This window comes from Camelus bactrianus, chromosome 3, assembly GCF_048773025.1.
Source record: "Camelus bactrianus isolate YW-2024 breed Bactrian camel chromosome 3, ASM4877302v1, whole genome shotgun sequence".
Lineage (NCBI taxonomy): Eukaryota > Metazoa > Chordata > Mammalia > Artiodactyla > Camelidae > Camelus > Camelus bactrianus.
The window spans coordinates 37,831,833-37,857,939 of record NC_133541.1 but is presented as its reverse complement, the minus strand read 5'-3'; the positions used below and the strand labels follow the sequence as shown (position 1 = coordinate 37,857,939).

The window sequence follows — 26,107 nt, the reverse complement described above, 5'->3', positions numbered from 1 at the left end:
AAATAATAGAGAATTTCATCTTGTTAGTCTTTTTTTTTTTTTTTTTTTTTTTTTGTCTATTAGTCCACTGTTAACTAAAATCAACTTAGTATCTAAAAAGAATTCTAGCTTGGATAGCTAGATTGTAATTGTTTTTATTTCTATGTTCACTCTTGATCTGGGGCTAAAGTGGCAGAACTGAAGCTTCTAAGTTCTTTATGTGTCTAATTCAGAAAGGGCTTTATCCATCACTATGTATAATCATATTAATACCCTAAGGAGAGAATTAACAAATTAAATTATAATGTCTCTTAAATCAAAGGAGCTCAATCCTGATTTTACAAGATAAATAGAAAAATAATTTTAGAGATAAATATTTCTAAAATTCCTGAAAAATAAAGAAACTGAACTTGTACTACTTTAACTATATTAAACTTTAAAAAGGTCATCCTATAGGAAATAAAGCAGAAATATTTTAAGATTCCAAGTTCACACAATTAAGTGAACTCTTCAATAACCAAGACTAAAAACTTTGATTTAAAAAAACACCCATGTCTTTTCTCCAGTGTATCAGTGTTAAGTACAATACAAACATGTATCTTATTTCACTCGGGTTTTTCTTAACATATAGAGACTTGTCAGTCAAATTAACTAATATTCTCCATAATGTTTAAGAGCACAACAATGTAAATCTGTGTTCAACAGTATCTACCATTTTATATGCTGTCATATTGAAGATAATTTCCAAGATCTTTGGCATTAGGTAACTTAAAACAGTAAACTAGGTTGAATTAATTAATGGATAATCACTAAACGTAGAATTCTCAAACATTAATTACTGAACATAGGTTTATGTCCTTTTGCTTGTCACTTTTCATATACTATAGAGAGGCAATACTTTTGAGTCATGTTAACGAACTTACTCATTTTTGCTACTTTAACAAAGTGTAAAAGGATCTATGTGTGGTATAGAAGGTAGTACAGGAAGTTTACAAGCTCTGATAGCTACAATGTTTGTGTATGACATGTCTCAACTGTCCATCCCTGCCTCTAGTTTCTTCTAAGAAATAGAAATTACAATGGTTAAAAGCCATAATTAACATAAGTGGTGGAGACTACACTACGAGTAATAATGATTAAGAAATACAAACCGTACATGTTTTTGTCTTTCACGGAAAGAAAGAGTAATTCTTCCCTAAAGTGGTAGTTCTCAAAATTTTGGTCTGTGATCCCTCTAAACTCTTAAAAAGTTACCAACAATCCCAAAGAATTTTCAGTTATGTAAGTTATAATTATTGCTATTTACCATATTAAAAACTAAAACCAAGAAAAAATTTAGATATTTACTTGAATATATTGCATGTCAAAATAATTGTAGTATAATCATGAAAACTGTTTTTTACCTCACAGATTCCTCTCAAGGGTATTAGGGACCCTGAGGAGGATTCATTTAGTACTAAGTGTTGGTTTGCTCTAGAGTTGAAGCACAAAGGAGGACAAAACTTGGAAACTGAATTTTATATGCATTGATTTATAATATGAGTCTTAAAAGAAGCTATGAAATGTGTTAAAATTTTAGCAAAATTCAATCAATTTGGATGGAACTATTTTTTGATTTACTATTTAATCCCTTTAAACACAAAATGAAAAGTTATTCTTTCTCTTCCCTGTAATCAGCCTAAGTAGCAGAGAATCTGTTGATTTTATTGTCTTTGGTTATTTATAAAAGAGCTATCATTCTTTACAATCATGTTACCTTCTTCATTTATTTTTTAATGCTTGTCACTTCAATTAAATTGATAACTAAATACTGCTTCTCAGATACCAATAATCCTACACTAATCAAATATTTAACTCTTCTCTGGAAAATTTTGACTTTGCCATCTTAAGATCAGACCTTAAATTTAGAAAAAGAAATCCACCTGAACTACTTTGAGATTTCCCAGAGAACCCCAGGAAAAGGACAGATGTTTTTAAGTTTACCTTATAAAAGAGAGGCTAAAATTAATTAGGCATGTTTGATGTGTTACTACTTTCAAGAGTTGTGAGGTAAGAGCTGTTAAATCAGAAGAGACATTAAAATTTCCCTGGGTTAAAAATGCATAGGTAAGATGTTATTAGTACATTTCAAAAATGTATACTTCATAGGAAGTCCCTGGAATTGTGTAAATTTTCTTGCTATTCATAATTTTTTAACCTTGAGAAAAACTGAACAGAACACTTATGAAACAACTCTGTAGTGTTTTTCTGGGTTTATCAGAGGCCTGAAGGTATACTGCCTGATACTAATGTTGCCAGTCATAATTTAACTTTTTATGTAACATGTTTATTGGGCTACAATATTACTTCTTTCTTAATTTGAATCTAGATTCGGTGGTTCTAATCTGGGATGTACACTAGACTTACACATGGCATTTTGTAAAAATACAGATCACTAGATCCTATTCTATGCTTACTAAATCTATGTACTGGATATTCCTGGTATGAAAAATTATGTCTATCCATTTTCATAAATCAGATGTAACATATAACATTCTCTTTGAAAACAGGCTCAATCACCATTAAGGCATTTTGTATATAATTTTTTTGGAATGACTATTACCTTTATTTTGCATGCCATAAGAAAAACCAAATTTCCTTATTAGTAGCATTATTCTTACTATGAACCCTCATCAGATCTTCCCCATTTAACAATTATCAGTAATAGCCACAATCATTCAGTCACTGTCAACTACAAATAGCTTTTGTTTTTGTTTTGATACTTGCCCAAAGATTGTGCTATAAACTACAGATTAGAGTTTCTATCTTCAACAAAGGACAGACTCCAAGCCTTGTGGAAAAGGACCATTCTAGGCACTTCAAACTATTGATACCTCAAAGAATAGTCTTGGGTAGAAGACTGTAAGCTGATATTTTTGACAACTTGCAAACATCATTAGATTGAGTATGATTTCTAGGACTAGTCCAGAAGCAGATAGAATCATGAAAGCAGACTGTTCACAGATCCAGTGAAACAAGAATTAATTACATAAAACATCTGAGGAAACTCAGAAGAGAGGAATGCTTTCAAACTTCCAGGCACTGCAGACGAAATATATGGTAAACAGTGTTTCTTAGACTTAGTTTCCTATTCTTCAGAGGCCTTTAAAAGTTCAGTCTCAGATTTCTTATGAAAATGTCTAGAAAGAAGATAATTTTGTAACTTTAGAATAGTTATTTAATACTGTATGGATCTACATTTGAAAAACAAACTCAAGGAGGCCATATTGATAAGGAACAGTCCTGCTGCACCTACACAAACAGGACAAACATAGTGAGACCAACCTCTCGTGATTAAGAACAATCTCTGAGATTATTGTGATCATGCAGGGGAGATAGGCTGTCAGAAAAAACTGCTGAGGACTTTGAAATGAGCAAATATGATTACTATCTAGCATACCCTTCAGGGTTGTCTGTGCCTTTTACTGTATTTCTTTTATACCTCTATTGCCAAATGACAGCAATGCAAATGATTCTTATCAATAAAAATACAAATGAAAATTTCCCCTCAAATATAATTGATTATTGCTTTGTGGATATTGACCATTTTTACATTTATCTGTAAATTTATCTTAGCCATCTGATATCCTACACATATATATGTTCTTTGAATTCTCCTTTGAACTGGCAGTAACATCTTTCTAGTTCTCTTTGTAATTAATGAGCTCAATAAAATCTTTAACACCTGGTCATTTAAAATTATGAAAAAGGCAGTTGGTTATACTACCATGAAATAATGAAATGCCCATGCATTTTAAAGGCAGAAGGGGAAAGTTAGCAGATTTAAATTAAAGATTAGACAATGAGATAAATTATATGAATAAAAATATGTAAAATGTGAGGATATATTGGGTAACTATTCCATGCAAAGTGAAAAAAAGAATACAATAATGAACTCTAAACTACAAAACATTTAACAGTTAAAAAAATATAGAAGTATACCAATAGTGCTTATACAATGACCTCAAAGTTTTCTCAGAGGGAAAACATCACTTCTGAAAAACTCTCTTCATTAGGATTTTCTCAAACTTTATTCCACAAATTTATGTATTAAAAATCTTAAAGTGATCATACTAGAAATGTGCTCAAATTTGAGCAAAACTGTAGATTGCTTATCTCTTCTGCATTTGGGGCTTCAATTTATACTGAGCAAGTTACTTGATCTCTCTGTATTTCAGTGTCCTCATCCTTAAAATGGGGATAACAAAGCCCACCTCAGAAGGTTGTCTGGAGAATTAAATGAGTTAACAATGCATGTAAAACAATCAAAACAGTATGCGGCCTGTAGCAGTTGCTATGCTTATTTTGTACACCAGAGTATATGTTATGAAACATACAATGAAGTAAACTAACATTTCTCAAACTCAAGATGAGTATTTGGTTTTGAAAAGTTTTTTTTTATTTTAATAAAACTCAGTAAACTCTTAAAAAGTGACTTCTAAATCAACATTTTCCCCCCCTGGAAATTAGAGAGATTTCTGCCTTCTTATTCCCCAATCCCAACACTGACATTCCAACCAAAACAGATTTACTAAAATGGAGGAGGAGGGGAATGTATCCATGTAAGTACTCTTAGCCTGTGTGATGACAAAAAAAAGTCTTAAAATGGCCATATTAGATAATTTTATTTCCAGGCTCAAACTAAGGCTACCTCAATAAAACAAAGAAATACAACTTTCTAGAAAACTTGTGTGTTTTTTGGGGGGCGTGGGGGGTGGATTTCTCATTAACATTGTCAAGGAACAGAATTAGATCTTTCAAGTCCGTTCCAGCTCTTACATTCTTTGAATCTATGAATACAGGAAGACTTAGGAAGCAAAAACTGGGAACTAGAAATACAACAAAGATTTCACTTTTGGTAAACAGAGCTTGATGTAAAGATATGTTACTAATCCCTTCTATTTTTTTCTAAAACAAAAAAAATATGTATTTCTGCCGGAATAGTTTTTAGTCAAACACTGTTAAACAAAGTCTCAAATCTTTCCTATATTTAACATTTATGGAGAAGAATGGACTATACTGCTATATAATTCACACAGAAAACTGAGTCATAAAACCTTTTACAAAAAGAGCTTCAGAGAGGAAACAGTAATAACTTATTAAACTCATGCCCAAAATGCTTAATTTTTAAAGTAATTTCTGTAAAAACAAAAATTGTGACAAAAATAATTATATCAATGTAAGATACCTATGTTTCGTAGAATTTCGACAAGTTTTTCTCTTTTTGAGTACTGGCCAACTTGGAGAATGGTCTGCTGAACATCTCTACATGCTCCACCCACTTGTCCAACAGCAACAAACAAATAATTCGACTTTAAAAACTCCCCAGCCAACCTTGAAAGACAAAAGATTATTTCTTAACTTATCCTCTTCCATTAAAATTTATAATATTACTGAATTCCTACAAGTGTTGCTTCAGTATTAATAAGCCAGTGTATAACAGCTATAGTAAGAGAAGGTGGATACTTACATCATCCAGGTACAAGTTTCAAAGATCAGTATAAAAATATTAAGATATTGTAAAATACATACCAACTACGAGTGAAAAAGTCTGTGTCAAGTTATGAATAAGTAATTTCAAGTGGATGTGCTGGCCATGCAAAACTATATACAATGTGTATTAATAATAAAAATTAAACTGAAATAAGTATCAGACTACAACAAGCAGGAATTTATTAAAAACTGAAATGCAAGCCTATGGCAAAAAGTCTGTTATTCACTCATCACTTTTATGTATGTTACTTCTAAGATTTGTTTCCTGAAAATATTAGTTGTTAAATTATTATCTTTCAAATGAACTATTACAAGCAAAGCAGATCTTAGGTCAGTGCTTTTCATGTCATGACAAACATACAAAATGATGATATTTGTAGAGCATAACTGGGGAAAAAAAATGAGGCAAGAGGTGACAGGACTATGGGCTAGGCCCCACTAGGCTGCAGATGCTCACACCAAAGGTTGAGGTTATCAGCATCTTGACACACACACAACTAGAAAGCCCTGCTTTGGATCACCCAGAAACACAGGGTAGGGGAGAAGAGGAATTGCCAATTACAGAGCCAGTTTGGGAGGAGAAAAGGGGAGGTCATGCAGCAGTTTCTTATTTTCTAGCTGCCTCCTAGCATATCAAGAAAATAGTTCAAACTCAGCATATCCAGAATCTTAATAAATCACAATTGCTTCTTTCCCTTCACCTGCTCTCTTACCATAAAAGAAAAAAAAAAAGAAGCTTCTTGTTGGTACACTACTTCTAGAGTCAAGCACCCTCTCCCTAGGCACAAACCTTGAAATCTTCTGCGATTCTAAACTGTCCATCATCCTTTACACCCACTAAAACATACAGTGAGTGCATCATGTCAGGCATAAATGGTACAAGGTACTGGGAGTACAAAGATGAATATGATGGCCTCTGCCTCTGAAGTGCTCACATCAAGTAGGATAAATATAGTTATATAAAAAACAATTACTATAATTTAAAAATATTTTATATAGTTCAATGTTTACACATTTTAATTATTTAATGTTTTAATATAATAATCTAGTATTACAATAGTTAACATTTATTGAACCTTATTCCAAGAAAAGTATAAAGTATTTTAAATAGCTTCTTTCACAAGATACACTGGCAGGGCACGGATGAAATGATGTCTGTTAAGAGGGTCTTCAAGTTTGAAGCTTGATCTAAGGAAGCAGCAAGCAAGAATGTGAAACACCGATGACTTGGGGAAAGGCACTCTATGCAGAAGGAAAGAAGAAATAAGAATAAATAATGAGGAGGAACAGAAATTGGCTTGTGCAGCCAACAGGAAGTAATCCTAAAAGGCCAGAAATATATTATTCCAGGTAAGAAAGTGGCAGATGAGGCCAAGATTATGTCATGTGTAAAAGAATTTGAAAGTTGTTTAGTCTGTAGAGATAGAAAGGCATGAGGGGGGTTATTTTGAATAAATGACTATAAATATCAGACTTTGTTTTGGAATTTTTACTAGCGCAAAAGTGAGATTACAGGTAGGGAGACAGATTAGAAAGCTACTACCAATGAGCAGTGGGAAATTGAAAAGGACCTAAAATAAGGTGGGAAATAGAGGAGAAACTAACATATTTGAATCATCTTAGAGGTAACTGCCAAGTTGAATATTTTTTAAGGGCAGAAAGTTAAAAGAGGATGAGGTGGGAATCAACATGATTCAAAGGATTTTTGCCTTCAAAAGACCATGAGGCCGTTAAGAAAACTGGAAAGAGGGAGTTGAAGAATACATTCAATTTTGAACTTTATGAACATGAGTTAGTTACTGGTAATTCACCTAAAAGGAAAAACATCCCTAAAGAGTTCAGTCTAAAAGTCTGGAGCCGAGGAGAGAGATTAAGAGTACAAGTAATAACCGAGTTGTTTGTTTTTTGATATTAAGTTGTATGAGTTCTTCATGTATTTTGCAATATTAACCCCTCATCAAACATATTGTTTGCAAATATCTTCTCCTAGTCAGTAGGCTGTCTGTTTTGTTTTGTTGGTTTCCTTCAGAGTGCAAAACAAACAATGCAATTAAAAAATGAGCTGAGGACCAGAATAGATATTTTTCCAAAGATAACATACAGATGGCCAACAGGCACATGAAAAGATCAGTATCACTGACCATCAGGGAAATGCAAATCAAAGCCACACTGAGATATCACTTCACATTGGTCAAAATGGCTATTTTCAAAAAGACAAAAAACAACAAGGATTGGCGAGGATGTGGGGAAAAGTTACCCTTGTGCACTGCTGGTGAGAATGTAAATTGGTACAGCCACTATGGAAAACAGTACAGAGGTTCCTCAAAAAATTAAAAATTAACTACCATACAGAGCAATTCCACTCCAGGTATATACCCAAAGAAAATGAAAACACTAATTTGAAAAGATACATGTACTCTAATGTTCATAGTAGCATTATTAACAATAGCCAAGATAAGAAAACAACCTAAGTTTCCATCAACAGATGAATGGATAAAGAAGATGTGTATATATACATACACACACACACACACACATAGATACATACCTACAATGGAATATTACTTGGCCATAAAAGAATGAAATTTTGCCATTTGTAACAACAAAGACGGACCTGGAGGGTATTATGCTTAGGAAATAAGTCACAAAAAAACAAATTCTGTATGTTTTCACAAACACAATGAAACAGAAACAGACTCATACATACTGAAGACAAAACAGTGGTTAATAGAAGGGAGGAAGTTGAGGGAGGAGTAAAATAGGTCAAAAGGATTAAGAGTTATGAACTACTAGATATAAAATAAATTAAATTACAAGGATGTAATGTATAGCTCACTTGTGCTTTCTCTCACACTCTCGCTCATGTGCGAGTGCGAGTGCGAGTGCAGCGCACGCACACACACACTACTTAAATAAAATGTGACGCTAATGTGAAGCTGGGAAGTCAGGTAAGATACAGAAAAATATGGCAAACTTTTTAGAAACATTTATACTTTTTAAACTACTTATGTTACAATCTTAAATCTTTTAAAAAGTAAATCACTCAAAAATGAATTCACATTGTTTCTCCTTCCATAAAAGAATCTATCTACATAGCAATTACTTTTAAAAAGAAAGAAATTTACCTCTGAATTTCCTCTGGAAAAGTTGCACTGAACATAAGGGTTTGACGTTGTTCTTTTGATGGCATTCCTGGGCAGGAAATTAACTTCTTCATTTCTGGTCCAAAACCCATATCCAGCATGCGATCAGCTTCATCCAAAACTAAATATTTGACCTGTCTTAGACCAATCTTTAAGCAGAAAATGCATTCTAGTTAATATATTAAACCAAAATATTATCCACAATGCCAACTATTCATATGTTCTTAATGATGATTAGAAATCAATGCATAAAATGATGAGTCATTATGCATGTAATGCTACTGTTTATTTCAGTTCTGAATTTTCTCTTATGTTATAAAACATTTTATAAGATTAAAACTAAAACACCTGGGTTAGTACTACACAACAGACCTTTCTGCTAGTACGTAAAAAATTCTCTGTCTTCACTGTTAGCCACTGGCTACATGCAGCTATTAAGAACTTGAAATGTGGCTAGCATGCTTGAAGAAATAACCTTTAATTTTGTATTATTTTTAAACTTAAATAGTCACATGTGGTTAGTGACTAGACTAGACTGTGTTATCTGACATGGTCAGACTCTTTAATGTAAGAAACAAAATTTCCTAACAGCATGACATATTCCAATGTCTTATAACTGGTAAATTTATTTCTAACTCCTTTAAACCCTTAATATATCCTCCACTCTCTAATAACTCGGGAACAACTAGGAAATTTTTCTTACCTACCACGAACACTTAGTGCTAAAAATAGAAGCACACATTTGCAAAAAATACCAAGTGACTTTGGTACCCCACAAAAGATGTTTAGCGGTAAATCAAGGTGGATTTCTCTAGATACTCTTAATAAGTATCCTAAGAAAAGTTCCTTTATGCAGAAAGAGCACGTTTTGAATAACCCTTTTAGAGAAGAGCCTAGAAAAGCAAAATCAGGGTCATAAAAGGAATTAAAAATACTGATACAGATGTAATAATGTAGTAATGTGAATACAAAAAATAAACACATACCCCTAAAATCTCTTTCTAAAGACAGAAAATTAACAACCCTGGGTAACATCACTCCCAGACTTAAATAGGAGACAAAATTACTGATGCCACAAAGGCTTTTTTCCAGGTAAAAAATTATTTCTTCAAGATATATATGAAACTAGATAAAAGCACTTATTGCATTTTTCTCCCAGAGTAGTGGGGTATAGGATATAGATTCCAGAATCAAATCCAGATTCTAACCCTAGCTCTACATTTACTAGAGCTATCTGATAGGTTTTAAGTAAATTACGTAATCTCACTAAGTTTGTCTTCCCAAGTATAAAATGGAAAATACTATTTACCTCCCATTGGGATTAAGATTTATATGAAAACGTATTCAAAGAATCTGATGAGGGCCTAATACATAAATTGTGCTCTAATAATTGTATGTATATTTATACCATTCTCTTTCCCATACAAAATAAATTATTAATCAATCCCACAATTTTGTTATCCCTCTAGAGCCTACCTTTTCTTTACTTATGATATCCATCAGTCTCCCAGGAGTAGCACATAATATATTACAGCCTTGCACTATTTGTCGAATTGAATGCCCGAACTGGGTTCCCCCATACGTAACAACAGCTCTTACACAAGTCCTATTGACAAGAAAAAATATCATTTTCTAGTTACTTGAAAATTAGCCATTTTTTCTAACAAGATGTAAAAGAAAATCCATAATGAAAAAGCTAACACATTTAACCATCTTTAAAAAAATTAAATTCTTCCCAGAAAGTTGAAAAACTGTAGGGGAAAAAAATTTACAACTTGTCTGATAAAGGTCTCTTCAAACAACAATGATAAACATGACCGGCATCCACACAAGAATAGGCCAAAAACATTAACAAATGGCTCATAAAAAATACAAATGGCTTTTAAACACTGTAAGTTCAATATTATTTTTAAAAGCTAAACATATGACTAAAGACATTTTCCCTCAAGTATAATAATACCATGTTAGCCAGCGTGTAGAAAAATTGGCACTCAGGATGATAAACTGATACAACCCCTTTCACAATTTTAGTCTCTATAAAAATTTGAAAACTTATCTTTTTCCCAGTAAATTCACATCTAGGAACTTACCCTTCAGTTATGTCCCCACAAATGGATAAATATGACTATACAGTAACAGTCACTGCCAATATTATTTTTAGTATCAAAAGATTATAAACTATCTGTCTAACAATAGAAGACTTAAAATTACAGTCCACCCATACAAAGGAATATTGTGCATTCATAAGGAATACAGTTCTGGAGTAAGTGTTAGCTCCAACATACACTATTTCTTAAAAATTGGGTGACAACAGGCCTAGTATGCCACCATTTGTTGAGAGGATGATTTAAGTGCATATATGTGCACCAGCTATTTCTACAATAATTCATACAAAACTGTTAATGGAGGGTAACTCTGAAGAAGAGAATTAAAGAACAGGGAGCCAAGGGTTTAAGAAAATTTTATGTTTCATTAAATAAATTCATTGCTTTAAATGGATTGTTTTCCACTATTGTGAGGACTAAATGAGTTCACATATATAAAACACTTATAACTTAGCATATTCAATAACTTAGTTATGATCATTATTATTCTAAATGTACCATAATTTAACCAGTCCTGGACTGACATTTAGATACTTTTCAGTCTTTTGCCACAACAATTTTGCAACAGATATCCATGTACAAATATTCATTTTGTGCATATATATTATCTGAATTTCCCATGTACATATTTTTGTTTTTTGAAAAATAAAGTTGTCATCTTTTGACTTTTAGATTTAAAAGCCTGAAGAGCAACATAATACACAGGGATCAGCAAGAAGTAAACACTGTTAAAAGCAATATTTATCTGTTTTTTCCAAAAGACCTATCAAGCTTGACATTAAAGGGATTTTAGTAGTTTTAGGGTTTTTTTCCTCTCATTTTAAATAAACTGACATACAAAAGGAAAGGTTAAGCTTCTACACAGAAGGTTCTAAAAAAAACTGTAGAGGAAAAAACACTAATATCCCAATAGATAAACTGGTAGATAACAAATGGATAATTCACAAGGGAAAACTTACTAAGCATTCAAAAAGTAGTTCAAACTCTCAATCAAATAAATGAAAAAAAATGAAGATACCTGTGGTAGTTTTAAAATGTGTACACAAATTCTTAGATACTCCTTTCTTCTTTTAAATATAGATCCTAAATCCCTTCCCTCTAAGTGTGTGCAAGGTGGCTTCATAGGTGTGCAACCTGTGCAGTCAGACAGGGTCCCCCAAGCCTAGAAGAGCCTTGAACTTGGTTTTATGCTCCATTTGCTTCCTTAAAATTTATAATAATTTTTCTAAAAAGGACGCTGCATTTTCATTTTGCATTAGTCCTGGCAAATTACACAGCCAGTCCTGACTACAGGTCAGGCTTAGCGACTTGCTTATTTAGTAACACAGAATACGGCAAAAGTGACTACAGCTATTTTTTAAAAGCCACTGCAACCTCCCCCCTGCCCTTTCTCATTGATCAATCTAAAGAAGTCAGCTGCCATTTCCTAAGGACAACTAAGTATCCTTACAGAGATCCAGTCAAGCCTTCAGATGACTGCAATCCTAGTTGATATTCTGTTTGCAACTTCATAAGAGTCCCCTTAAGCCAGAAGCACCCAGCTAAACTGTTCCCCAATTTCTAACCCTCAGAAACTATAAGATAATATTTATTGTTCTGAGCAACCAGATTTTAGGGTAGGCAGCAACAGATAACTCATACAATATCAAATATTGGCAAAGTGTATATTGAAAGTGGCATTCTTGTATATTGTTGGTAGAATGAAAGCTTTAAAGTAAGTCCATAGTCTAACATTAAATTTATAAAAATCTACTCTAAGAAAATACTCAAAACATAAAAATAGAAAAAGTTTATATAGCAGGCTGTTCATTACAGTAAGAATTATTTTTATTTACAGTAGTTCCAATTTAGACACAACCTAAATCCCAAAACAGAGAAATAAAATACATACATACGTGCAATCATAAAGTCACTAAAAATTAGGTCTAATTGTCAAATAAACAATTGTCCATTTTATGAAGTTATATATAAAAGAACAAAAAATTATAATGAACACCCTAAGCTCATTTTTTAAACATGCATTAAAAACTATCCAAAAAACCAATATGTTCACTATTGTCTTATATTTCTACTTCTATTATCATTTCATATTTTTATGTGTTTGGTTTTTTTATTAATAGACTTCATTTTTTTTAGAGCAGTTTCAGGTTCACAGCAGAATTGAGCAGAAAACAGAGTTCATCCCCCTCAAAAAACAAACAAAAATCCAATTTTTAATAAGCACGTTTCTTTTAAAAAATAAACAGCTTCTATAAACAAGATTATGAAAAAGTAAATTTCAATCAAGTAACATTAAATTACACGAGTGCCTTATTACTCATGCACTGAGTTATTCCCAAAATAAGTAAGAAAAATCTCTTAAGTAAAACTTATTTGTGAGTGGTATTCCAGATGCACTTACCCAAAAGAAAATTTTCTGGCTTCCAAATAGATCTGATTGATCAATTCTCGAGTTGGTGCTACAATAATACACTCTGGTTCCTGTAGCTCTTTAAAGCGACTGGCAGTTATTCCTTCACGCATCAGATGAGCCAAAATTGGCAAGAGAAAAGCTGCCTAAAAGTTAAATTGCTTAATTTATAAAACATCATCCTTCTCCCTATGGCAACCTATTGCTCATGTCCTTATACCTTTTAGATACTTCTTTCACCTTTTTGGTAAATATGAGAAAGGAAAACAGTTTTTATTTCAATTAGTTTTTAACATTTAGGTCTTTATGCTCAAAATATACAATATAAAATGTGTGATAAAGTTAATCTACCCTATCAAAATATTTTTTAGTTCTTTTTTTAAAAAGCACAGTCACAGATTCTAAATAAACATTAACTTATAAAGGTGAATGTAGCATTTAGTAGTTATTCTATTGGAGGTAGTAATAAAATTATCAATCAGAATTCATGACAAATGTGGCCCACAAGCAGAGCAAATATTGAAAAACCATTTATTTGGATTACTAAACATATCACCCTTATTAAAGTTACATGTGGCAAGGTAATTTTGTGCTATAGTTTTCTCATTAAGCAAGTAAGACACTAAAATCTACCTCCAAAACCATATTTAAGTCACACACCAGCTGCTGTATTATACAAATCACCTATTTTCCCTTCTACTCTACTTTGGAGGCTAATTATTAAGACTAAAATAGTATGAACCAAGACTCTATGATCCTGAAAATGACAGTCTTTAAGACTCATCTCATGAAACCCTATTTAACAGACTAAACTCACAGTCTAGTCCTAAAACCAACCTGGTCTCACCCGAGTTGTTTTAGAATTAGTATAATCTGAGGTCACTTCATACTAAGGACCAGGTACAGCATATAGCTATTTCTCATTCTTTTGACTCCAAACTTGTATCAGCTATATTACACAAATTATTTTATCCCTTTCTCTGTTTCTTATAACCTCTGGTGCTTTGACCCTCAATCATTTTGTTTTAGATATTACCATGTTCCACAGAAGGAGCTGAACACAGAAAGAGATTAAACATCTATGAACTGCAACACTACTCCAGAAATAGTTGAAAATTCTTTCTTCCAAAGTACACAAACCCCAGTAAAGCCAGAAATCAGAAGCAAAAACACGAATGTTTATGACAGTTCACTGAAGTCATCTACTTGGGGAGAACCAAAGTTCAAAAAGTAACAGTTTGAATATGGGACAAAATACATGTAGGAAAACGACTTACAGTCTTTCCAGACCCTGTTTGAGCACAAGCCATCAAATCTCGTCCTCCTAGTATAATAGGAATACTGTATTTTTGCACAGGAGTAAGCTTAGTATAACCAGCTTTAGCAATGTTACTATTTAGTGTCTGACAGAGATTAGCTTCTTCAAAAGTCTTAGAAAAAAAAAAAAAGCAGGAGGTAGTGATTAAATTCCACATATCATATGCAAATCATTCCATAAACATATTCCATTTGAATTAGTTTCAAGTTGTTAATTCCACTTTATATACTGAAGTTAACTTTACAAATATGCCCCCACTCAAAAGTAATATCCAGAAACTTTGTTATTACTTGATAGAAATAAGAAGTATTCCTTATAGACAGTGGTTCTAAAAACTTTTTCCACCCCTTAAAACCTGTGAGATACAAACAACTCTGATCAGTAACAACTGCTCATTATCAACAGGGGACTCAGGGTTCCCCCACTCCTTAGAAAATCAATCCCCTAAGACACACTTTCTTACATACTTAGGAAACAGAAATCTTGAATTTCTAAGAAAAGTATCCTTTTTAGTAAATTTAAATAAAGTTCTCATTCTGGTTGGGGGAGGTGGAGAAGAAATATAATATCCTTCCTTTCAACATAGCAATTAATCCTAACGTAGATGGTAGACAGGGTTCTAAATTTCCAACCTAAGATATTAGATATTCAATATGAAATGTTTGTAGTTTTTAATATCAACTTTAAAAGAGTACTAAATTTTTTTAAACCAAAGTTCGCTACATGGTTATTATAGGAATAATTATTATACTGACCAGAATTGCTGGTGGTGCATCATGTCCAGATACTTCTACAAGAATAGTATCATATTTGTCAAAGTTTATGCCTGTCTGATAATGAGCAAAGATGGAGTCCTCATCCTCAGGTGGAGGAGGTGGTATGTAGGTCACTTTTGGACCTTAGAATTTAAATAAAACAGAAAATTATATTCTACAAGTACTAGAATAAAAATAAAAAGGAAAACAAACAAAAACTGATAAACTCAAATTTTAAATACTGTAGAAATTCCCAATGTCTACCATTAAAGTTTTCATTTGAAATTTTTAAAAAGTTAACTGTTTTTAAATATTCTGCATTTGTATTAAAATGCAATATACATTCATGTGGATCACACAAAAATTAATATACCTTGAGTGTCACCACTTTCTCCTCCTTCAGCTTCTGACTTCCAAGAATCTTAAAAGGAATCAAATCCAAAAAAGAGATAAATATTTTTAAAAACTGAAGGGTAAAAGAGCTCTCAATATAAAAATCAAATATCCTATCTAAAGTAAAACTTACTCTTTCCAGAGCCTGTAATTACTTCTTCATTTAAACCTTTGTAACCACCTATTAAAGAAATCCACAGTGAAAGTCAGTCAAGATACAAAGTTGTGCACATTTTTATTTTTATTGCTTGTCTTCAAAGAGAACAAGTTCTAAAAATGGAGACATATCTGTAAAGTCCCTTTGTACAAATGATACTTGAGGCAATTAAGACAAATAGAACCCTGAACATTTTTAAGCTTCCTCAGCATTCAAAATGCTGATTTTATGAAGATTACACTGTTACAATACATTGTTTTTTTTTTTTGTTTAAGCTATTATGTCTCTTTCCTAATTCCTATATTCCTCAGCAAAGGAATATATTTTCTAAAAGGAACTGAAAATCTATTTGTATTGGGATGTCCTCAGTACAACCCATAGGTTTTATGATTTGCTAGGACTCAGAATATAATCATAATCACGGCTATGACTTACTACACAGAAAGGAGAGGGAGCAAAATCAGCAAAGGAAAAAGGTGTATGGGGAAAAGTCCACAGAAAACCAGGCATAAACTTCCAAGAGTCTCTCCCATGGTGTCACATAGGACAAGCTTAATTTCCCCTATATCAAGCTGTGGCAACACTTTGGAAATGCTGTTTACCCGAGAAGATTCAGTACCCAAAGTTTTTATGAGGGGTTGATAATGTAGGCACCTTCTGCTTGGCATATACCAAAATTCCAGACTCCCAGAAGAAAAGCAGGAATTCAGCATAATCCGCATTGTTATACAAACAGTTCAGGCACAGTGAGCCACTCATATCACTTAGAGTGGTGAGAACCCTCCCCAAATCCAAGTTCCCAGATGCCAGGCAAGGACCAACCTTATAAGCAGGACTTTCAAAGAATAGCCTGTCATGTAAACTCTTTACTATACACTATCTTTGTGATTTGTAGACAAGTGGTCATCTATTGTTGTCACTTTCGGGTACTATTACAAAAAAGAATAGGACCACATAGGATTTGAAAAGCTAACTAGATACAGCATTTTTACATGTGAGCTCTCTGATTTTTTCCTCCTTCAGGTCCACAGGTCTTGAAATCTTTTTTTCAAATGAGATATGAACATTTATAGAAGATATGGTTTCACCTTTAATAATCTCTTTCTATAATGAGGAATCCAAGAATCTGAGGGAGGTGAGGGGAGAAAGCACTCCAAGGGAGTTGCCACTTTGAATGCTCTCAGAATAATAATGATAACTGAGAATTTTTTCAGAGACATCAAACAATCTTCACTGTTTTACTAGTTTGGAAAACATTCTAACTTTTATATGGCATTTAAGTATTTATAACTCTGAAAAAGATGTTCATCGTAAAAAGTCATCTATACTAAACTGTATTCCCTATATGAAACCAAATAATTTTCTCATAAGAAAAAACATATTTTAACATAATAAGGATTTGTACATATAGATGTATCTCAACTTTAACACCTTCATGGTATCTCCCAATTTATGCTTATATTATTTATTCTTTATTGATGAATTTTATATAATTTTCAGTTTTTACTTATTATACATAAAGTTTTCTTTAGTGGACATCCTTGTACAAGTATTGAGCAAATACATCTACAATATGTAATTCCTATAATAGAAGTACTGGATTAAAGAGTATTAAGTAACTCCCCCAAACTAGCTATGCAATGTATACTCCTCAAAGTGTTAAAAGCAGTAACTGTTACATTTAACTTCAAAAATCAAATGTAGATTACAATCATTTTAACCACTGATAGATAAGTCAAACAAGAACTCACCTCGTCCACTTCCACTACCACTTCTACTTTGATAAGTATCACCATTACCTGTAAGGCATTGTTTTGCAGAATATTTAGAGCAAACACAGCTCCTCCTCAAGTACATAAATCATACAGCTATTTCTATTCAAATATTGAGTAATTAGGATTTCTAGTCCCTTATTCTACCCATCTCTTAATTCTGCACTTAGCTTAAACCGTTCTCTTATTTGAATATTTTGTTTAAAGACTTCATTTTTTTAGAGCAGTTTTAGGTCCACAGCAAAATTAAGGGGGAAAGTTCAGAAATTTCCCATATACCTCCTTGTCCCCATACTTGCAGAGTCTCCCCCCATTATTAATAATCCCTAATGATCCGACACTGACACATCATAACCACCCAAAGTCCACAGTTTACATTATAGTTCACTCTCCATGTTGCACATTCATTACATTTGAACAAATGTATGAGATGTATCCACCATTACAGCATCATACAAAGTAACTGCACTGCTCTAGAAATCCTCCATGCTCTTCCTATTCATCCCTGCCTCCAACCCCTAACAACCACTGATTTTTTTTAACCCTTCTCCATATAGTTTTGCCTTTTCCAGAATGTCACACAGTATGTTGCCATTTCAGATTGGCTTCTTTCACTTAGAAATATGCATTTAAGATTCCTCCATGTCTTTTCATGGCTTGATAGCTCATTTCTTTTTAGTACCACAGCTTATTTATCCACATTTGAACATTTTTCCATCAACAATTTTTTTTCACTTTCTCCTCAAATTCCCTAATTCAGAATCCTTTCTCTGAAACCAATGCAAACTTCATTTTCCTTCCTCCAACTGAAAGTATAATTTATCTCTCAAATTAACTGGTAGATAAGAGAAGAAATAATTCACGGTGCACAAATTTTATAAGAAAGGTAAAATTGTCCTCGTATTTTTGCTTAAAAATCTAAAAAGCAGATAAAATCATGAGCCAATCTAATATATTTAAACATATCTATTAGGTTTACTAATCCCAGAGCTAAAAGCATACGTGAATGATTAATATTCAGTAATAAATTCTATTTCTCACCTGTACCACTCAATGCTGATCTTCTAGAACCAAAAAGGCCACCAGGGCGCTGGGTCCCCTCATCCTGTTCATATTCACTATCTAGATTTATAGATAATGAAATTAGATTATGTTACTTTTAGGAAGATTTTAAATCATGCAATAAAGAGGAAAAAAATCAAGTTATGGCATCAGAAGTTTAAAAATGTGGGATAAAATAATTTAACTGGAATCACAGTATTTTTCTAAGTATCACACTGAAGGATTTCTCCACAAATTATTTTCAGTAATTACTAATTACTTCCTCAAATTTTTTTTCAAATTTTTTAATTTTATTAAAATTATTTTATAAAAGTAGTTAGGGTCAATGCTATGCCAAAATATGATACAGGCAAAAGTTAAACCACCTCTGAAAAGTAGTACTGTTACTGCTCCCAGGAACTTCACATTACACCATCTCACTGCTTATTCTCCAGAAGAGCACCCCTTGTTCCCACTGCTGCCAAATCAAACTTTATCAGCCTGAACAGCAACCCTCCAGATTCCTTCACTTTTTAAAAAGTGACAATTCACTAATCTGCTACACATCTATTGAATCATTATCATAAATTTATTTTTTTTAGCTTCCACTAATCTGTCCTCATCTGTTGAGACACATGCAATTGAAGAGTGACTTCAGAAGACCTTCACCAAAGAATTATGAGTGGAAGACTTTAGGTAGAAAGCCACATTGCTGAAAGAAGGTATACTGGGAGGTAGAGCCATAGAGAAGGCTATCTATTTATAAGGTCAGCCATCATTATCAAAGCTCAAACACTTCACCACAGTATATAACATTAAAGAACTGAGTCACACAAACTTCTAGAAAGATTTATATATTCCAACTGAACCAGTATGCAATTACACGTGCGCCTAAAAATAATATTTTACATAATATAAGTGATTATGTACCAGCCATTATGCTAAGCTATCCTCATATAAGCATCATAACAACCTTATGTGATAGATATTTTTTATCATTTCTTTCTTAATAGATTAAGCACACCATTTGCAATCCACTACTAACTTGAACTTCCTAGACCAAATCCTCCACGGCAACCTCGGAAACTACCTCTTCCACCTCTTCTAGATGACCCTGAGGCTTCTGAATCATTGCCATCTTGATAGCCTATAACAGTAAAATACACACACAAGAACAACACAAAACAACAAAGAAATCTTGGGGATTAGGTGACCAAGTTAATTTAAGCCTTGCATAATTCAATGACTGTATTTAAATATTGTAAGGCATTAACAGTTATAAAAGAACACCACAAACCTACAAATGTTCAACTTTACTAGTATAAATAGATATAGCTACAATTTTAAAAAAACTCATTGATTTGGGAATAAAAACTAAAAATGACTAAAAGGAAAAAGTGACACTTGTAAAAAAAACACTAAAAGCTGTCACAACTGAATCATTAATAGGATTTCCACAAGCCACAGAAAAATTAAATAAATCCAGGCTTACATTTGTTCCCTGTAGGAAATGCAAACATTTTACTCAAAACACAGACGTGGAAGTGCATACAATGTCTGTTCCTGTTATAAACAATGCGTTTTTAATTCAATTGAATACCAAAAAATCAGTATACAGTTCAGGTAATATTTGATCTCACCTAGAGCAGAATAAGATCAATTCAAAACAAAAGTGCCAACTGGGGAGGAAATTAAAAAACTATGATTATTTACTTTATGAACTTGTAACTATTACACCTAAATAAATTGATTAATAAAGGTAAAAAGTCTACATATGGTATTTCTTGATATCAGATTATATATACTTTTGAAAGCTTTATATAAAATGTGGCAGAACTAATTCAAAGTAGACTCATATGTATGCATCTAATATGTAAACCTTCCAGAGCACTCTTCAATCTGGCAATAATCTATTTGTCAGTACTTACATACTTACATCCACTTTTGTATTCTAAATTATTTGTGCCTCTTTATCTTTTAAGAAACCTTGTCAGGGTTTCTCTCTTTTCAAGAAAGTTTACTTTTTGATTTTTTTTTTTTAGTGTAAAGTTACTTTTGTATGTGTGCAAATAAAATATATAAAATATATACACATAAGTTTAAAATATAGTGAACTGAAAATCTATGGACCCATCACCCAGCTGAAAACTACAATGTTCCCAATACAGTACCTCTGCAGCCTGTGTATCTTTCTGTCCTATCGTGTTTCCTTTCCTTTCTTCCCAGAGGAAACTACCCCCAATATCCTGAATTTTCATCTCTTTGCTCTTATTTTAATTTTACTAACTATGCACATATCTTTATGCAACATATTTTGGTTTTGAGCTTTATGTCATGGAATCATACATGATACGTATTCTTCCTCTTGCTTCTTTTATTTACCTTTTTGTTGATGTGTGAGATTGCATTTTATTCACTTTTAGTGCTGAATAAGCACTCCATTGTATCTGTTTCTATTTCATTTGTGTGTATCTTTTACTTTTTTCTGTAAGTTTTCTCTGTTCTTTTTTTAAGCTGAACACTTAGATTATTATTTTCTAATGAAATAATTTTATTAGGTCTTAATTTATTTTACTTTATTCTACTGTTTTGTATTATTTTACCATTATTTTATTTTACAAATGTAATCTCTTCCATATGTTCTCTAAATGTGTGTGTTATGGGAAGCTGTTAATTTCTGTATGCTGATTTCACAGCCTGACACTTTATTGCAATTATTTTCTGTGGTTGAAAATCCATGAATTCTTTGGGGTTTACAAATATATAATCAAATCATATGTTGTAACTTCTTTTCAAGTTCTTATGTCTTTAACTCCTTTTTCCTATCTAATTACAATAGTCTTCCACACCATGTTAAGCAGAAATGGAGATGGCAGACGTAGCAGGCACTGATGATGCCCTTTTTGGACCCCCTTCATTGGGCCAGTGCATTGTCCCCAGCTGCTGGTGGCTCATATTTTGCATACTGCTTTGGAGAACTGCCCTCAACCAATGGGAGTGGCCTCCATTGAATGGCTGGGAGGTGGTGCACACCCCGTGAGGTAGGCTGTAGCCACGACAGACGTGTAACCCATAAATTTTGATACATTCTGTTTTTATTGTCATTCAGTTCTAAATATTTCATTATTTCCATATAAATTACTATTCATAAACTGAGAAATTCTGTTTCCAAACCACAAGAGTTAGACTTGTTATTGATTTCTACTTTTATTGTACTTTAACAAGAGGACCTGGTCTATGATACAAATACTATAGTGTATTTTGGGAATTCCTTTGGAGCTAAAAGATGGTCAAATGGTGTTTATTTCCCATGTGCCAGAAAAGAACGTGTAATTTGTAACTTGGGGGTGTATTATTGCAAACAGAACTATTAAATCAGGCTTAGTAACTTGTATTCAAATCCTCTATAGTCTTACTCATTTCTAGGCTGCTCAATCTAACAGTTTCTAGGGGAAAATGGTTTAAAAACCTAAGATTAATGGTTTAACTAGGATCTGCAAATTTCTCCTTATGTCTATTTTTGCTTTATATATAAGAATATGTTGTTAGACTCAAACTATGTTCCAAACTGTAATGTCTTCCCAGTGAACACACATTTTATCATTAAGTAACTATTTCTTTATCCCTAATATGTCTGCCTCAGTCTATTTTTGTCTATTTCTATATCAGTTTTGTTTGGTTAATACTGTACTGACATCTTTTCTCTTTATTTTCAATACTGCATTGAAGTACGTTTACATATATTGTAGTTACTGATACACAGATTTTTATTCCTACCATCTTACTTTGTGTTTTCTCTGAGTTTTTTCAATGCTTTTTGTTCTCCTTTCTGACCATCTATTAGATTTCTCCAAAGGCTATATTTTATGCTTTTATTGATGTTCTTCAATTTTACCATAGATATTTAAGAAATACTTATTTTCAACCTAGTCTCCTTCCTATGAAGTGCTCTCCTCCTTCTACTGTATTTCTTCCACTAGAAAGTTATCCATGTTATCATTTTTATGATTACCCTTCAATTTTACCATATTTAAGAAATCTCTAAATTAGTTTCAATCTACAAAGCTGACAAAGAACTTAAATGTTTTCATTTGCTAGTATTTTATTTCCAAAACCCCTAAATTAGTCATTATTATTACTAGCCTGTACAGTCAATACTTAGTTTATCAATGTTCACCAATTATAAAATTTGTATTATTTTAGCTCATCATTGCTTCCTACTCCTTTCTTTCTGAATTCAGTTTTCTTCTTAGTAATACATATGATTTAATAGTTCTTTCCTCAATGATCTGAAAGTATTAAACATCATCTTTATCTGAATGGTATTATTTCTGACATCTAAATTATCTGACTATAGCAGTTTGGGTTCAGAGCTATTCTTCCTCAGCATTCTGAATTCTACTATACTTTGACCTCTACCCTTACTGAAAAAAAATGTTCCTGCTATTAATCTATTGTTCTTTTCCAGGTGGATCTGCCTTTCTTCCTCTGGTGGTTATACAGGATTTTTGCTTTTTTCTAATCTTTGTAATACTCTAGTTTCAGTACATGCAAATGGGAGCGAATCTGCTTTTATTTAGTTTGCTCAGGACTCCTGTACCTCTTTTACTCTGGAAAAGTCTGATCTATTATCTTTGAGTAGTCTCCTTTGCCTCCTCCCATTTTTTTTCTGTTCTTTCCTCAAGAGACATTTAGACATATGTTGGAGTAACAGGGCTTCTTATTCTATTTTTTGTATCTGTTAACAGTTTTCATGCCTTCCATTTCCAGATTTTAGAGAACTTCTTCAGATCTATCTTTGGATTCATTTATTCTATTCATTTGTGTTTAATCTGTTTAATCCATCATGTTTTTAATCACTCTTCTTTTCTATAAATTCAATTTGGTTCCTTTTCAAATCTACCTTCCCTAATGAAACAACAGTTGCAATAATGCCTCAGTACGTCTCGTATCTATAGCTTAATGATTCCATACATAACAGAAACTCAAACATTTAAATGATCAAGCTTTTTTTCTCATAGTTGATACCAACTGCAAGTTATATAAGGAGTATAATAACTAGAGATGAAAAGAATATGGATGTTACGTAGAATGAAAAGATTGTGCAACCTTCCTGTTTGAAGGTAGGGGCAGAAACTTCACCTAACCTACATGGTCTTAAAAAATGTTTACCTCTGGGAAGGGGAAGATGTAAAATATAAAGGGAGAATGGGTCTCCAACAACTGTAAATTTTTTTTTCTGTATTGAAGTAAATATGACAAAATGATCCTGTTAAACCCAGTTAGTAATATATGTGTTTCTATTATAGAGTTATTTTGTGCTTTTCTGAGTTATTGAAATATTTCAAAATTCACCACTTAAAATGTAACTTTTCATAATATAACAGGAATACATTTTTAAAGGTGACATAAGTCCTTCTATGAGATATATTCTGCATTCCATAAGGAAGAGTTGACAATTTCTTGCAGTTCTTAAACATGTCTAGTGACAATCTTCAGAAAGAAATAAGTTTATAAATCATTTAAACTTTGGTAAAAGAAACACGAGCAACTTTTTTTCATTAAAAAAGTACTTACCATAAGTTTAGTGAGGTCACCGAAACGTCAATATACAAAAGTCAACTGTATTTCTACATACTAGCAAACAAAACGAAAATTTTTAAATGGTATGTATCACTGACATCAGTGAAAATGGCAAAATAAGGGACTCCAAATTCTGCTACTCCAAAAAGGAAAAGAAAAAAACTGACAAACTGTCAGTATTAACATTTTCTAAACTGAAAATTAATCAAGGACTTGCAGCAACCCAAAGAAGATTTTTTTTTTTAAAGAGGCTGATTCTCAGTAAGAACAGTGACTTTGTGGCACATTTTAATTTACCCCAGTCCCATATCCTGATAATTCCACTCTAGACATAAACCCAAAAGATGCAAAACCAGTGACTCAAACAGGTATATGAATTCCATTGGAGCATTATTCACAACAGCCAAAAGGAGTAAAAACCCCAAGTGTACATCAACAGATGAACAGATTTTTTAAAATGTATACATACAATGGAATAGTATTCCACCATAAAAAGGAATGTAGCTCTGATACACGTGAAAAAAAATAGATGAACATTGAAAATGTTAGGCTAAGTGAAGTAAACCAAACACAAAACAGCAATGAACACGAATAAAGTACTATCACATGCTACAACATGAACAAACCTTGAAAACATCATGCTAAGTGAAAGAAGTCAGACACAAAAGACCACATATTATATAATTTCATTTATATGAGATATCAGAATCAGCAAATCCATAGCTACAGAAAGTAGATTACTAATTGCCAGAGGATGGGGAGAGGAGGGAAAAATGAGACCAACTGCTAATAGGCACAGGGTTTCTTTTTAGGGAAAAGGAAATGTTCTCAAATTAGATACTGGTGATGATCACACAACACTGACTATATTTTAAACCACTGAAGAGCATACTTTAAAACAGTGGAGTTTACATTATATGAAGTATTAGCTCAATAAAAAAAATACACATCACAAATATCAAACACTCAAGTACAGAAAGACGTATAAGGACTCTACTGATAGATACAAAACATAGCTAAGAAAAATTAAAGGCCTAAATAAATGGGGATATTCATGGATTGGAAGACTCAATATTGTAAAGGTATTCATTCTCCCCACAATAATCTACAAATTCAATGCAATCCCAATAAAAATCCCATTAGGTTTTTCCTTGAAAACTGTTAAACTGACTCTAAAAATCACATGGAAACTGCAAAGGACTAAGAATAACCCAGGTAATCTTGAAGAACAAACTTGGAGGACTAAAACTATCAGATATCTGGACTATTATGTAACTACAGTAACTGGACTATATGGCAATGGTGCAAAAATAGAGTAACTGACCAATGAAATGGAACCAAGTCCAGAAACAGTTCCATAAGTCTACTGCCACCTACTTTAGGACAAAGGCAGCCTTGCAGTGTAGAGTGGTAGGGACAATCTTTTCAATAAGTGATACTGGATCAACTAGATATCGTTATGGGGAAAAAATGTACTTTCACCCCTACCTTAAACCATATACAAAAATAAATTGTAACAATTCATCTGGGTGAATTACAATCTGAATGTGGAAGCTAAAAAGATAAAGCTTTAAAAGGAAAACAGAAGAGAATATCTCCATGACTTTAGAAGAAGCAAATAGCTCTTGAACAGGACAAAAAAGCAAGCACTAATTATAAAAGACTGGTAAATTGAACTTGATTAAAATGAACAACTTCATTTCATCAAAAGACTCCAAATATAAATGTCATAAAGAAGCAATCTGTACTATTCTTGCAAATTTTCTGTAAGTTTCACATTATTTATAAATAAAAAATAAAAATAAATACACTCACAGAAGAGTAAGCTAAAGACTTAAACAGGCATGACACAAAAGATGTCCAAATGGCTGATAAACATATGAAGCCTGCACATTTCATTAGTCCATCAATGAAATGCA

The 26,107-nt window shown here is 32.5% G+C and overlaps 1 protein-coding gene across 3 annotated transcripts in view; it reads right to left on the bottom strand.

Annotated features, from left to right (window-relative positions):
* Nucleotides 1-26,107, bottom strand: part of DDX4 (DEAD-box helicase 4) — a 58,068-nt gene that overhangs the window by 4,742 nt on the left and 27,219 nt on the right. For all 3 annotated transcript variants that reach the window (XM_045525074.2, XM_074354038.1, XM_074354047.1), the window contains 11 exons: nucleotides 19,651-19,752; nucleotides 18,606-18,686; nucleotides 17,544-17,591; nucleotides 15,769-15,816; nucleotides 15,616-15,663; nucleotides 15,243-15,385; nucleotides 14,447-14,599; nucleotides 13,161-13,315; nucleotides 10,131-10,260; nucleotides 8,637-8,803; nucleotides 5,207-5,352 (listed from right to left, as the gene is read on the bottom strand). In XM_045525074.2, coding sequence (XP_045381030.2) covers nucleotides 5,207-5,352; nucleotides 8,637-8,803; nucleotides 10,131-10,260; nucleotides 13,161-13,315; nucleotides 14,447-14,599; nucleotides 15,243-15,385; nucleotides 15,616-15,663; nucleotides 15,769-15,816; nucleotides 17,544-17,591; nucleotides 18,606-18,686; nucleotides 19,651-19,752 — 1,221 coding nt within the window. The remainder of the gene's footprint in view (nucleotides 1-5,206; nucleotides 5,353-8,636; nucleotides 8,804-10,130; nucleotides 10,261-13,160; nucleotides 13,316-14,446; nucleotides 14,600-15,242; nucleotides 15,386-15,615; nucleotides 15,664-15,768; nucleotides 15,817-17,543; nucleotides 17,592-18,605; nucleotides 18,687-19,650; nucleotides 19,753-26,107) is intronic.